We start from the raw sequence: 15,027 nt of genomic DNA, 5'->3' as shown, positions 1-15,027 counted from the left end.
AATTCAAGCTCAAATTTTGTTAGGTTACACGGCGACTTTTCTTCAAACTAACAGTTTACATTTTACAGATGTTGTCAAAGAAATGTTCGACAATTGGGACTTCGTGCAAACTTATTTGATCGACAGAATTGATATTACCAAAGAGGTCGCTCTCACCTTAGGCCAAGCTAAGATAGACATGCTTTCAGTCTTCATGAAAGAACGCGGCATCATTAGTCTAAAAGATAACATTTGTTCACCCGAGAAGCTTGGCGATATGTTGCACTTCGATAACAATGTCGTGACTGCCGAAGAAGTTAGCTCCGCGCTCTGCCAATTGGAGGACTCCCAGACGCAAAATATCGCTATCGCATTGATGAAGAACTTGAACTTCGATTATATTTTCAAAAACGTAATTAAAGAGTTTTACTTATCGATTCTAAATATGACAAAGATTTGGATAAATGTTTTTCTTCGTTTTAGTTAATGAGCGCTAATGTGAAAAGTATATTAGCTAACGCAAATTTAACCGAGACCGAAGGGAAAATTATATTGGACAATCTTGGCGTTGTTGCGGAACTATTTCCATTCTTCAAAGACAAGCTATCGGCGAGTTTTTCTTTCGGAAATGAAACAGAACAAAGTGACACGGAAGAAACGGATGAAGAACTATCCAGTAAGTCGTGCGACGTAAAAATCTGCACTATCTTTAGATCCAATTAAATTCAAATAAAATTGTCACTTTTTTCATCAAATTTTGTAAATTTTTTTAGAATCAGATTTTCTGAAGGACTCTAGCAAACTGCTCTGTGGTAAAACATTGATCGACCAAGACGAGGGACAAATTTACAAAATTATTTCCAGCTTGAAGGACAGTAACAAGGCATCCGATCAGAAGGAACTCGATTCTTTGCCAAGTAAGAGATAAGTGGAAGGTACAGAACGATCATTAAATTGTTAAATAAAACAATTTAATGTCAAAAAATTATTTCCTTAATTTTAGATGACTCCTGCAGAGAAACGTATAAAACTGTGCTCGCTATACCCGCCGGAAAGATTATCTGGTCGTACGTTAAGCCTCTGTTACGCGGACAGATTCTTTACGCACCTAATACTACTGTGATCTCCGAGATCATGGCGTTGACGAACGAAACTTTCGTGCAGATGGAACACTTCAGCGTGCTGATGAACAGTGTCGAGAAGACTCTCAAGTCTCTGGCCAATCTTACAGAGATGGGCGACAGTTTGAAGGAATTACAGAGTCTAATGTCCTCCGACATCATGAAGGTTGCGATCAAGTCGTTGGGTGGTGGCAATTTCAAAGGTATTATCTACGTTTCAAGCTTAAAGTTTTTTCATTTTAAAAATAAACTTAAAAACTGCGTTAAAAAAAATACAAACAAGTGTTCAGTTAGTTTAAAAAACATTGTCGTCACGTAGGTGACTTTCCCGAGTTGAATCTCAACGAGATCGCATTGCGGCTGAAAAAATCGAAGAAGCTGATCTCGATGATCGGCATGTTAAACGGTATGATGGGATGCGTGCTGGTGAATAGGACAATAGGATTTTCCACGGAGGAGGAGCTGGAAGTAGCGGCCAGCCGCTTAACCGACACGAACGAGTTTCTGGCCGGGGTGATCTTTTTGGACGACGCTTCTTCGCGTCCGGCGAAGAGATCTCTGGATCACGAATTACCGGACGATATCACCTATAAGATCCGCATGGACGTGGACTCCGTGCCGTCCACCAGGCGAATGAAGAATCAATTTTGGATCCCCGGGCCGGAAAGTAGCTTCATCGAGCATCTCAGGTATCTTCGGGGTTTCATTCAACTTCAGGACTCCGTCGATCGCGCGATCGTGAAGGTGAAAACGCGCAGATACGATCTCAACTGGAAGACGGTGACGCAACAGATGCCGTATCCGTGTTGGAAACACGTACCGTGAGTAATCGATATTCCGTGTCTCGAGATAAGAATCTTGTAACTGTCGAGAGGACGTGGGGATAAATCCATTAGAAATTATAATATTACTGTCTCTCATTTCACTAACAATTATTTACAGTTATTTGTTAACAAGAAACATAAATGTTATAGATTTCAAACGACACTTTACGAATCTCAAGGTTTGCAAGTGTGCTTCTTCTTCGCGTTAATGATGTGCGTTGGATCGGCCGTCAGGCACATCGTTTGGGAAAGAGAATCACAAAATTCTATGGTACTATTGTCAATATATAACGTCTGTTTTTAATTATCTACAATTTATGTCAGAATTTAAAAGATAATTTATAATTTTACCGTAACATGGAAGACATTTGAAAAATTAAAATACACATCACAAAAATTATAAATAAGATCCGACACGAATTATAGATCATTTAGAGTGGACTCTACAAAATTTTGACATTTAATTTTTAACCGAGAAACGCGGCGCTATAATTATCCATCCCTTGCAATTAATTTTTCAGGTAATGAGCGTGATGGGATTGAAGCCATGGCGAAACACTCTGGCCTGGTTTATCACGTCTTACGCGGAGCTATCGATCGTGATGATTACGATTTCCATAATTTTACTGGCTGGAAAAATCCTTCCACGCTCGGATCCTCTCGTGGTGCTTATTTTACTTTTCGATTACATCTTCTCTATAGTAACCTTCTGGTAAGTATCTATTTATATTTCCTATTCCTTATATTTCCCATTCCGGAGTTAATTACTGTAAATCTTAATCACATTTCAGCTATATGCTCTCGACAATATTTAGCTCCGCCAGTCTCTCCGCTGTTACCACGGTCGTCATGTTCCTGTTAACTTACATGCCGTACATCATTGTTATCGCCATGGAGGCCGTATTCGCATTCGGATACAAACTTTTAATCGTGAGTCGAGCCAACTATCTAATCATATTTAGTTTTGCAAAGCAAAAGTGCAACCAAAAATATTGCGGCAATTAAACGCGTGACACTAATGATTCGTTCTATCGTCAAGAATGTCGTAAAATGATTTATTTCTCAGTGCCTGAGCATGTCAACGAGCTTCTGTTACGGATGCCTATACGCGGTGCGAAAAGAAGTTCAAGGCGTCGGTCTTACTTGGGCAAACATGTGGGAGGAATCGAGTCCTGGTGATTCGATGACTTTGGGATTGCTGTTGATAATGATCGCTTTCGACGGTTGTCTGTACGCCGCGATCGGTTACCTCATCGCTAGATACACCGATTCAGGTATAAATCCGACGCACCTCCCGTCTACTTTCGGAAATAATTCTGGTGCAGGTGTCAAGAGTACTGTAGTAGAGATTGGCTAACACTGACACTATTTTTCTTCCTCGTGCAAGACCGACCGTGATTGGTAATCACGCGAATACAATTCTTTGTATAAAATTGATTTTGTTGACGAGAAAATGTTTCGTGGAGTTCTTGATTTTATCGGTGTAGGTGGTATCTCACATACGATTGTATATCTCTATTTCTCTGTGTTTCAATGCCCCATTTTTGTCACAACTCTCTCGTCGATAACAATTACTAAAATCGTCAGAGCTATGCGGTGGAATTATTTGAAATAAATTATAACAGAGATTATGACTATTCACTTTTAAGAAAAGAAGTCAGAGATTATTAATTTTAATAGCTTCTAATTTGTGATAAAAATGCAGAAGTTATTTCAGATCATAAAACGTTTCACAGTTCATTCTAATATAAATAATACAGTTAAATATTTATTGGATTAATAGTTAATTTGATTAATTTAGTTTAATAAATTATTTAAATATTTTATAAAGTTAATTATCCTCTGTTTAAAATTATTTCGTAGTATTTATGAAAGAATATTGTAATTAACTAGTAACAAGAAAAAGTGGGCTTTGAAAGTAAAACATGGTTAATTGTGCGTGAATTAACTTCATGTAACATTTAATTAATAATTTCATATAAATTATAACTCGTACATTTCGGATCTACTTTGAGCCATCTTCAGCGGTGATGGATAAATTAAATAAAACTTAAGCTCTCCAACGAACATAAGGCTATATGCTCTCAAATATTTAAAATTTGAATGTACAAAAACAGTATAATTTACAAGAGAAAAAATTAAAAAAAAAGAAGATTAAATTTTTTATTGTATCAGCTGATTTCACATGATACCAAACATATAATTGCTTCTCGTAACTCAGTTTTATTTCGTGGCTTTTTTTGTGTAAGGGCATTACCGATTATTTCCCAGCAGTTTTCTAATTTAACAAATAAATAATTTTCAAAATAATGCAATAATTAATGCTAGTACTGAACCAGAAAGATTCATAGTCTGCAAAATATACGGACTAGACATTGAAACTAACTGGCAAAGAGAAATAAAATCCATTTACTATCAAGTTCAGAGAACTTAAGATAATTAAATTATTAATTAAATATTACATAACGTTAATTCACGCATAATCAACCGCGTTTGACTCACTTTTCCTTGTCACTCATTAATTTTAATATCAAGAGTCTTTAGTTAATTAATCATTTATTTAAAAAATATTTTAACGCGCCTCTCCCGCGTGGCTCTCACACAAAAAAATAATAAGATTACGCATATCATCTTGATATGCGGTACCATCACACTGTCATAAACTTTCCACACGTACATGTCACGTGATACTCTCCTGAGAGTATAATCACGAGATGCACCTGCGAGAAAAATCCAAGAGAGCGGATCCGACGTGAGAGAGAGAAAGAGAGAGAGAGAGAGAGAGAGAGAAGTCGCGTCGTTTAAGAGAAGTCGATGAAGAGACCTGGTGAGTTATCTGCGAAACGGACGAGCATTACCGATAATTTTCCAGGTAGGGGCTTTCACGGTTTGAGGTCCCGTAGCTTATGGTGGGCCAACACACGCTCTCTCTATGGCAGGCCGAGCTACCTCGCCTTCGTCAACAACCTCTATTTCACTAACGACGTACTCCACCCCTCAGCCACTTACCAAGGTATCGCACTCTTCCCTGTGCACACGCATGTCACGAAAGTTTGTTTTCAGCTTGCTTCTCGCGCTGCACGCCGACGACGAGCTCGCATGTCGACTGATACGAAAGGCAGGAGCAAAAAGAACGTTTTGATGGACGTAAACTGGGTTAAATTTCATTCCCGCGGTATAGCGATGGAAATTATCGTCAACAATTTGGTGTTTATAACAATCTAGAACTTCGGCGTTCGTGTGAAAATTTTCATCGAGAAAATGACTTGTATTTCACGAGCGATATTGTTTGTGTTCTAACATTGTGGAAGTTAATTTTTTTATGGCTGTAGTTGTGTCTATTCTTTTTATTCTTGTCATAATATGTGAACGTCATGCTTTTCATATTTTTTTTATCTTGGGACGCTTTTATACTCTCAGTGTATTTGGTGTTTAAGTATGTAAATACGATTACATCTGCATGAAGTACGTGTAAATGTTGCATATTTTTTTATTTTCTTTTCCCGGTTCCATGTCATTATACTTTTACATCGACAAGTATTTTAAGGTCAGGTTATCGTTCATATATTCTGTATCAATTATATTCTCTACATTTGGTTTATACGATATCTGCACGTATTGCACGCGTAGCATGATGGAGCGTAATTTAAATAAAAAAGAATATTATGTTTGTTCCTGGATTCGATTAAAGGTATCGAAATTAAATTTAAGAGAGATATTCGTACTTATTGGTATGTATATGGAATTGCTTTTCCTTTGAAAATAATTTTTAAACTCGCTTTTTTGACGGTGAGATCGGTAAGAGCTTGCTTTCGATTATACAGGCGTCATTATCGTAAACTTGATGTAAACATGAACTACCATTTGTTGCCGAACGTAGATGACGAGAGCGATCTCAGTAATTTGACGGTGACAGAGAAGCAAATCGGCGTGAAATTCGAGGGTGTCAGGAAGGTCTATCCCACCGAACGAGGTGACGTCGTCGCCGTGGAGGACTTCACTTTAAAGCTCTGCGAGGGCGAAGTAACAAGTCTGCTTGGAAGAAATGGCGCAGGGAAGACTACTATTATGTATGCTAATCTCTCTTTTCGGATTATTATTTTTAATATACTTCGGTATGTCTTAAAATCGAACAAATTCGAAGCGACATCCGTCAATTTTGCGTCTATTACAGCAAGATGCTAACGGGAATGGTGGCGCCGACCAACGGCGAAATTTGCTTGAACGGCGAGGAAGGTTGCAAGCCCGACATAGGAGTGTGTCCGCAGGAAAACGTACTCATCGGCACTCTGACGCCGAGGGAGCACATGGTCTTTTACTGGAAGCTTAAGAAACCTAATGACGATAATAACAATATGCAGAGGAATGTTAACAAGTAAGATACTAAATTTTCAATTTTTTTCGCATAACATAATTTTGTTACGCGTAATTTTAGAAGAAAAAAACATCCTTTCTTCTCTTAGCTTCTCTGGAAAATCGTTTTGTAATAGCTACGATCTACCAATTGGAGACAAGTGTTACGGGTTCCTTTGTTTTCTTACAGAATGCTGACCTCCTTGGAACTCGGACGGCAAGAACACGAGCCTGTGTCGCGTTTGTCAGGCGGTACACGACGCAGGCTTTGCGTGGCCCTGGCTTTCCTCGGCTCGCCACGTTTGGTGATCTTGGACGAGCCCGGCGCCGGAGTGGACCCTGCGGCCCGACGACGGATCTGGCGACTGATCGACCAGCACAGAGTCGGCAGAACCGTGCTCCTGTCGACTCACCATCTGGACGAGGCCGACATGCTGAGCGACACGGTTGTGGTGATGCACAAAGGGAAGATCTTGTGCACCGGCTCGCCACTGTCCTTGAAAACGACGTACGGCACGGGATACAAACTGAACGTGTCTTTCCCGCCCAATCACTATGCCAATGGGGAAGCGGGGATAGGAGGGATAACAGAGACGGTCGACAAAAAGAACCTGAAGGCTCTTCGTGCCGTGGTCGAGGAAGTTATACCGAACACCATGGTAAACGAGGTCTCCGAGTCAGAGGTCACCGTAGCGTTGCCTTTTCAGGGAAAAAATGGCATTAACAATGAGTAAATATCCGAAGTATTAACTATACGCATCGTTGGAAAGTTAAATTAACCGAATTTTCCTAATTTATTTTTCCGCGTACGACTCATGTAAAAGAACTCGCCTAAACACGCATATGGAAACGCCGCAGGATTTAAGAAGAAAGTATGAAATAAATTCTGCTTATTGCACAGTGATTTACGATAATGCCTGCTTGTAATTTTCGTACCGTCTTGGCAAATATTTGACGTTTCAAGCCTCGTAATTTATCTTAGAAGGAATTGTTGCAATCATACTAGAGACAAAATCGATTAAACACCTGCGTTTGTGTTTGAGTAAAGCCAGGGATATTTCAGCATCGCGCAAGTGGCGAAGGCGTTGGAAGACAATCGTAAGCTCTTGGGATTCTCGCACTTCTCATTGGAGTGCGACACTCTGGAAAGAGTCTTCTTGGATCTTTGCGCGCGGGCAGACAACGGATCGAGCGTTATCAGAGCGAGCCAAGATAGCGTCATTAATGTGGAGCACGTCGGTGAGAAATGTTCTACGTGTATGCTGTGGCATGCATAAAATTCACCTTCTTAATTAAAAGCGCTCTTTCATTGTTTAGATTTTTAGGAGATTTGAAGAAAATAAAAAAAAAGAGTAAGAAAGAATTAAAAATAGAATAGGTAATAAATCTGTAGTTTTTTGTAAATGCAAAACTTAGGAATTAGATAACATTAACAAATTTGGCAATAAGAGCCGTAGGCGTGGTAATTAGTGTGCGCTATATAATTTATTATAATCTAAACTAATTACCACGCCTGGCTCTTATTTATTATAATTTAAACCAATTAAATAAGATTAGCGTTTCAACCTAAAGAAAGAGTCGAAACGTACGTTAATTTTACTTAATTAGTTTAGATTATAATAAATTATATAGCGCATTAATTACCGTGCCTGACTCTTATTGCCAAATTTTTTACATATTATCTAATTTATTCAAGAGAATCTTTATATATTTTTATTTATTGTTAGATTTGGTTTCATAATTTTAAAGCTACAATATATTAGAAAAAAAAGAACCTAAAGAAAAAAGCAATAAAATAAATAATAAAATTTATTAATTATTACGTTAGATTGTACCACTCAAAATTGCTATTGCTTGGATATTTAATTAAGCAAATGTCCAAATTGAAACAAATTAGATTTATTATTTTAAAAAGACAGAAGTTTAGTTTAATTGGCTTTCAATCAACGTAAGTGTTTAAAGAAAAATAAAAATTTTTGATTTGCATAGAAGTTCCTGTATTAGACGACAACATCGATTTAATTACCGATACAGTACTGAAACCCTCGCCAATTCGACAAATGAAAGCCATGATAAAAAAAAGGCTATGGCATTTCGCAAGAGACTGGAGGGCGCCGTTAGCCGCGCTCGTTTTACCAACCATGTTCGTTGCGGTCGCTATGGGATTTTCTCTGATACGGCCACCGTCCGAGAATGAGCCGCCTCTGGCTTTGACTCCCAAACTTTATGACACCCATCCGACTTACTTCTACAGGTAGGAAAAATTTAATAAAAAGGTTTTAATAAAAAGAAAGAGGACAAAGCGGGGCAAAAATCTCGTTGATATAAAAATACTAATTGTACGATCTGCTTTATTATATTATTTATATTATACTACTTATTATATATTATATATGATATTTATTATTATATTTCTGCAGATTAGAGCTTTTTAAATTCGATAAAACTGAATTAAATTAAATATTTATTTTCTACCTAATATTCTTAACGTTTTTTTTTTATATTTTATCTTGCAGTATCGACAGTAATGACCAGTTCCTACAGCATGTATCTATGCAGCTGCACGATCGCTTCGGAGATGATTATGCTGGTGCATGGCAAACTTTACCTAATGTACGAACGAGTGATAATTATTTCGAAATTTATTAGAACTTCAAATAAGTTCAAATTATAAACAACCACGCATTTATCTCAAATAATTCCATAGGATACCGGAACCTGCGAATGTGTCAACGGTCAACAAACTTGTCGAGGCGTTTCTAAACCTATCGAAGGTCTTCTTCAAACCCTACCTGGCCGACCTACTCTGGATTGGATAGTCTCGACACATCAGGAATACATAGAGAAACGGTAAATTTCGCTAAAGCGTTAAAATGATGGAGTCAGGGGTATTGAGATCCGATCGAAATTTTTTGAACAAACTACGCGACTCGTAGATACGGCGGGTGGTCTCTGACGCACTCCAAGGAGGATCCCCTTTTTATCGTTTGGTACAATAATAAAGGTCACCATTCGATGCCGGCGTATCTGAACGCTCTCAACGAGGCAATCCTGCGAGCATCCGGGGTGCGAGGACACTTAACCACACTCAATCACCCCTTGAAGCTATCGAGCGATCAGCTGAATCGAACGACACTGTAAGCGTTTACCTCTAATGTCGCGACAAATCGCGGGAAAAATCTTTGTCGCAGATATTTCTCGTTACGCAATCGTTTGCGCGCCTGCGGGATTAATTAACTACAAAATTTTACGCGATGGGATGCGGGCGGATTCCGGATCAAATGGATAAGCGAAGACGTTTGCGCGCGGTTCGAGGCTTTTGAACCCAAAAGGATCGACGAGCGAAATATCCATAGACGGCGTAGACGGTTTCGTTTACTTTTAATTAACGTACCGCATCATTCGGTATTCATGCAGCGATAGTTTGACGCTCGGGGCGCATGTTTCAACGTTACATTGCAAAATTCTACTTGTATCGTCAAATCACGAACGATACTTTCGTTTGTTTTTCATGTTTAATAAAATCAAATACGTGTGTATTGTAGAAGTATACCCGCACAATCGTTCTTTAAATCGTTCCGTAAATTTTTACAGCAATTGGATCGTATCGTTTAAACGTCATTTCAGGAACAGAAATTCAGAAATTTCATTTCGTTATATTTTATTTCTTCAGATTGCAACATGTGTCGGACGTCGGCATAGCGTTGGTACTTTTGATAGCTTTCAGTTTGGTTGGAGCTCAGGGAGCGAAGGAGATAGTCAGAGAACGATTGTCAGAGGAAAAGAGAATACTTTATTTGGCTGGAGTTCATCCTATCACGTACTGGACGACAATTTTAATTTGGGATTTCATAGTGAGTTATTAGCAGAAATTTCTTCAATATGCTAAAAGCAAATAATCTTTTAATACGATCTCAAATATTATCATTTCTTTTTTTAGGTATTCATTTGTTCTATCTGCCTAGCGGTAATTGTTTTCGAGATCTTTGGTTTATCAGCCTACGTTGCGAAAGATAATCTGGCCGGTGTCTGTCTTCTGTTAATTATGTTCGCGTAAGCATTCGCGTTTAATTGACTGCTATAAAATTGATATAACGTAAATATCTTTAAAATATTTATCACGTTAGATGGGCGGCGTTACCGTTTTCGCATCTAGCCGAAAAAGCGTTCGACGACTCGAGCCTGTCCAACATGGTGCTCTTCTGCGTAAACACCTTCATAGGCGTGGCTTCCCTAGCGACTATTTTAGTCCTCGACATCCTGGGCAGAAGTAAAACGGCCGAAGACGCGCGGAACATCCTACATTACATTCTAATGATCTTCCCGCAATATACCCTCGGCGACGGGTTAGTCGAGATCACGAAGAACGACATCACCGCCGAATTGTTGCAAAGATTTCACATGGACACTTACAAGTCCCCGCTCGGCTGGGATCTCCTCGGCTTCCATTACGTCTACCTGTTTGTAATCGGGGCGATTCTATTCGTGCTGAATCTGATAATCGAGTGTCGAGTCCTGCCTAACCTGAGGCAGCGGAAGATCGGTTACGAGGCGGTGCAGGAAGACGAGGACGTTGCCAGGGAGAGACTGAGAGTTGAGACGGGAATGGTTGACGACACCCTGAAGACCATAAAACTGAGGAAGGAATACAAGAGCGTGTACGGGACAAATGTCGCCGTGCAAAATTTAAGTTTCGGCGTACAGGCCGGGAAGTGCTTCGGTCTCCTGGGGGTGAACGGGGCCGGAAAAAGCACGACATTCAAGATGCTGACAACGGAAATCATTCCTACGGCCGGGAAGATTATTCTGAAGGAGGAAGAGATTGGCGGGAGACCGTTGTGTAATGGCGAAGTCGGCTACTGCCCGCAGAGTGATGCCCTGGACGGATTCCTCACACCCCACCAGTGTTTGACGATTCACGGTGAAGTCTGCGGGTTGAGCAACGTTCCTAAGGTAGATGAAAAATAAATGGACCTAAAGAGAAATACATGTACACATAAATATATAATTTTTGATTGAAACTCCACTCTGTTGATCAAAACTTGATAGAATTTTTAAATTAATATCTATATTTTATTTGTGTTATATTTTAGAGAAGCATTGTTGAAGATATTCTTGTAAGCTTTCCTAAATTCTTTTGTCTCAGAGCTGCAGAAGTTTTAAGAGTTAAATTTGCAGGCGCAAAAGCTCGGAATTGGAGAATACCAGGAATTTCATTTATTATTTCAGGCTGTGGAGATAACGCTGAAGAGGTTCGATCTACTCAAGTATGCTCATAGAAGGGTCTCCGGTCTCAGCGGCGGTAACAAAAGGAAGCTGTGCGCCGCAATAAGCGTCATGGTTCCTGCCGCAGTAGTTCTCATGGACGAGCCCACGAGGTACTTGGCATAATTTTACAACTACGTTAAACGATTGTTAATCTCGCGCAAAGAGTTACTTCCGTTAATATTGTTATTCGCTTGTGTGTATTAGCGGAATGGATCCCGCGACGAAGAGTCTCGTGGCCAGAGCCGTGAGACAAGTGACGAGGAGTCAGGGATGCGTCATATTAACGTCGCATAGCGTCGCCGAATGCGAAAACCTTTGCACGAGGGTGGGCATCCTCGCCAGAGCCGGTCTCAGGTGTATAGGAACGCCGCAGCATTTGAAGCACAAGTAAGATTACATCAAACTTTCTTTTTCGTAGAATAGCGCGTCTCTTTTAACCCTCGGATATTTCCCAGCAGACTCATAAACCGTGCACAGAAAGCTCCGGCGCTTTTATCAGTTCTGATTTTCCGTTTCTGTTTGCAATCCTTTTCTCCGACCCGACTGGTGAACTTACGACGGATCCTTATGGTCCCGTAGCTTAACGAATGTATTCTTCAATTGAAATCTCTTATCTTTATATCATCTCATCTCGTTGAATAATCCTCTTGAGAGAAGTTAAGGCGATACAGTGGAAACGTGGCGTGGGAAAGAACCGATGGTTGTGGTTCATTAGGTGGCCGGTACGAGGTCACCGGCTTAAACCCACAAATATTTTTCCCTTAGTAATTTAATCAAAAAAAATTTTTAGGAGTTACCACAACGCATTTAATTAGACCGCCGGAGGATTTAATTAAATCTAACTTCTCTCGCGATGACAATGCTCTTACGTTTAAGAAGGTTAACCTTTTCGCTGACTTTGATTTCTTAAAAATAGTGTAACAAAAATAAATCTTACTCGACATTATCGGTAATGAGACAACAAAGCCAGTCTTTTTGGTTAGTTATTCTAACTGAAATCTGACTGAAATCGATTAAATGTGCAAAAAGGAATCTATATTAAACGTGTCATGATTTATTCGGAATAATAACGTAGCATACGAAAAATATTTAACTGCTAAGGTCCTAAAGTGCCCTCGGGGGGGGGGGAAGGGGATCCCTCTTTCATCTCCTTACCATACCGATTCTTTCCTTCCCGCAGTGTTTCTCGCCATCGAGGGTAGAATTTACGATATGGTCCTGTCTACGTTAGTAACCTATCCTGCAATCCGCTCTCGTATGTTGCGGAGAAGTACGTTGAATGATAAAGAATGGCGAATGCACTTTGTTACGGTATAGAGAGCGCAGTAAAAGCCAGTCTCCCCCCCCCCCTGTGTCCTTCGTCCAGACCGAGTTTGAAATATAGATCCGCGTCCCCCGCGATCGAAGGCAACGAGCAAAGTGAATAAATCGTAAATTTAAGAATGCTAATAAAACCGGTTTCTCTCTCTTACGACCGCTGCGATCTTTAGAACACGTTCTTGCGCTCCAGAATAATTTTTGCATTGCGATTTCTTTATTGCACGGCCATCATAGTTAATTCAAGTGCCAATTGAAACGTGCGTCGCCTTGAGAACTGTAAAACCGATTTGACTTTTAGATTCGGCGAAGGATACATCGCCTTCCTGAGATTTGGCCAGCCAGTTTCCGCCACGGATCTTAGGAGGGTTATCCTGAAATATCTGCCGCAGGCGATCATCTCTTCGAAGCAAGCAACGGCTGCTCGGCTTTTGCTACCACGGAGTCAGGACATGGCGCTCAGTGTGAGCTTCAGCATGCTGAAGCTCCTGGCGGAGGAGCTTAAGGCCACGGACTACACACTCACACAGAGCTCGCTGGATCAGGTCAGTGAATCCAATTCAACGATACAGCGTTTCGTGGAATTCTTATCAATTTTGATTTTCAAATGTCCCGTCTCTCGTGAAGCTTTACAACGTATTATCTCGAACGTGCTCCCGAGATTGAAGCACGCTATTGTCGTCGTACGTGAAATTACGTCAACGTCGATCCCCGCATATATTATCATTTCTGAAATCGTGCTGCGGTACGCGAAGTCTAAAGTATTTAAGATAGACGTACACTTGCCGAGAATTCACGAGCGCGATATTTAATTCTTGCAACGTGACCTTCCGGGTGAGCATCCGGAGGTGAATACGCATCGGCGGCGCGATATTCTAAGGGCTTGTCTTCAGCAGATGATGCACCGCCGCGGCGCGGCGCACAGTACCTCTTCCTGTCGTCCAAAGACGATCCGCCGTTTTCGTCCCACCGATCCTGACGGATATTAATGGATCCGCCCCGTCTCGTAGTTCGCTTACATACATCCCCGCGATGGTTTACAAGCTGCAGAGAGGCGGGAAATTTGCCCACACCGGCTGGTTGCCTCTAAGCTCGCCTAAATGCTTTCCGGATAGCTATATAACGCGCTGTACCAACCCTTTCTTCTCCCTCCCTGCGAAAACTGTTGTTAATTAACCGCCTCCCCTTTCCCCTCTCTCTCTCTCTCTCTCTCTCTTTCGAGAGAGATTCTTCCCCCTCTCCCTGAAATAATTCACCATCTGAATAATGAAGCCCGAATCTTGTCGAAATTGTCGAGTATAAATCTTATGCACACGATATGCTTTCCCGCATTCCGCTCTGCATTCGAAGCCCTTGCGCGTCGTGCGTTGCAATAACGATTGTCTTCCACGCTCGCTTCAATGCGAGCGAATTGCGAACGTTTCTCGGTAAATGCATATTGTTGGCGTATTATATGCAAGTCAGCGCGACGGTAAATGCACATCAAAGCGCCGAAGTCCCTTCCGCGCGCATTTCTCGAGTCGCGTATTTAACGTCATTATTCGCCGCGAACGCGTCGGAACGATGCAATTGAGGCGCAATTAAATTAACTGCAATGAAATTAAAATCACATGACGCGCCGGTAGCTTTCTTTCACGTTTGCGCGACGCCCACCGCGTTGCCGTGTGCGTGAAGAATTTTTTTGCCGTCCCGTTCGAATCTCTGTCCTCGCGTGTCATTCCAGTAAATCCAGAGTGTGCAACTAAGCTTAAACGAAATTGCACATAGGCCGTCCTATCTCTCTTTCTCTTTCTGTTGCTCTCTTTCTCTCTTTCTCTCTCTCCCCGATATCCGTGAACTTACGGACGCTCGCAAAACGTGCCGCGCTTTTTCTCTCGCGTTTTTAACCCGGAATAAAATTTTTTAAAAGCGACGCAACTGTCGTGTAATTGAGTGGCTTGCGTGTCCGACTTACGGACGGACAAATTATGTCCAATGTGTCCGTTTGTCGCGGCGAGGCGAGGGCGGCGCGCCGGGAGAGGATGTATTTGCACGCGGAGGGATGCACGCGGGGCAGCCGGACGCTGAAATTTGCATTTCGCGTAGCCACCGTCTTACCGCCGAACTTCCGCCGGCTCTTCGCGACTCTTTGAGAAATTTACCGCGCGCAAAGCGGTCCCCGACTC

At 41.1% G+C, this 15,027-nt stretch overlaps 1 protein-coding gene across 8 annotated transcripts in view; it reads left to right on the top strand.

Annotated features, from left to right (window-relative positions):
* The window catches only part of LOC112466034 (ATP-binding cassette sub-family A member 13), a 35,403-nt gene that overhangs the window by 16,309 nt on the left and 4,067 nt on the right, over nt 1-15,027 (top strand). For 4 of the 8 annotated variants that reach the window (XM_025033902.1, XM_025033904.1, XM_025033897.1 and 1 more), the window contains 24 exons: nt 69-391; nt 463-655; nt 753-896; nt 983-1,303; nt 1,420-1,921; nt 2,075-2,195; nt 2,446-2,636; nt 2,716-2,854; nt 2,991-3,198; nt 4,797-4,937; nt 5,805-5,994; nt 6,099-6,299; nt 6,468-7,007; nt 7,326-7,516; nt 8,267-8,531; nt 8,794-8,890; nt 8,985-9,127; nt 9,214-9,414; nt 9,951-10,131; nt 10,218-10,330; nt 10,405-11,230; nt 11,507-11,655; nt 11,750-11,932; nt 13,164-13,407. In XM_025033902.1, the coding sequence (XP_024889670.1) occupies nt 69-391; nt 463-655; nt 753-896; nt 983-1,303; nt 1,420-1,921; nt 2,075-2,195; nt 2,446-2,636; nt 2,716-2,854; nt 2,991-3,198; nt 4,797-4,937; nt 5,805-5,994; nt 6,099-6,299; nt 6,468-7,007; nt 7,326-7,516; nt 8,267-8,531; nt 8,794-8,890; nt 8,985-9,127; nt 9,214-9,414; nt 9,951-10,131; nt 10,218-10,330; nt 10,405-11,230; nt 11,507-11,655; nt 11,750-11,932; nt 13,164-13,407 (5,807 nt within the window). The remainder of the gene's footprint in view (nt 1-68; nt 392-462; nt 656-752; nt 897-982; nt 1,304-1,419; nt 1,922-2,074; nt 2,196-2,445; nt 2,637-2,715; nt 2,855-2,990; nt 3,199-4,796; nt 4,938-5,804; nt 5,995-6,098; nt 6,300-6,467; nt 7,008-7,325; nt 7,517-8,266; nt 8,532-8,793; nt 8,891-8,984; nt 9,128-9,213; nt 9,415-9,950; nt 10,132-10,217; nt 10,331-10,404; nt 11,231-11,506; nt 11,656-11,749; nt 11,933-13,163; nt 13,408-15,027) is intronic. The other 4 variants (XM_025033900.1, XM_025033901.1, XM_025033899.1 and 1 more) reach the window with 3 other exon arrangements.

The sequence above is a fragment of the Temnothorax curvispinosus genome, unplaced genomic scaffold, assembly GCF_003070985.1.
Source record: "Temnothorax curvispinosus isolate PA1 unplaced genomic scaffold, ASM307098v1 QBEX01015766.1, whole genome shotgun sequence".
Classification (NCBI taxonomy): Eukaryota; Metazoa; Arthropoda; class Insecta; order Hymenoptera; family Formicidae; genus Temnothorax; species Temnothorax curvispinosus.
The sequence above is the reverse complement of the archived record's forward strand: the minus strand, read 5'-3'. Positions and strand labels throughout refer to the sequence as shown.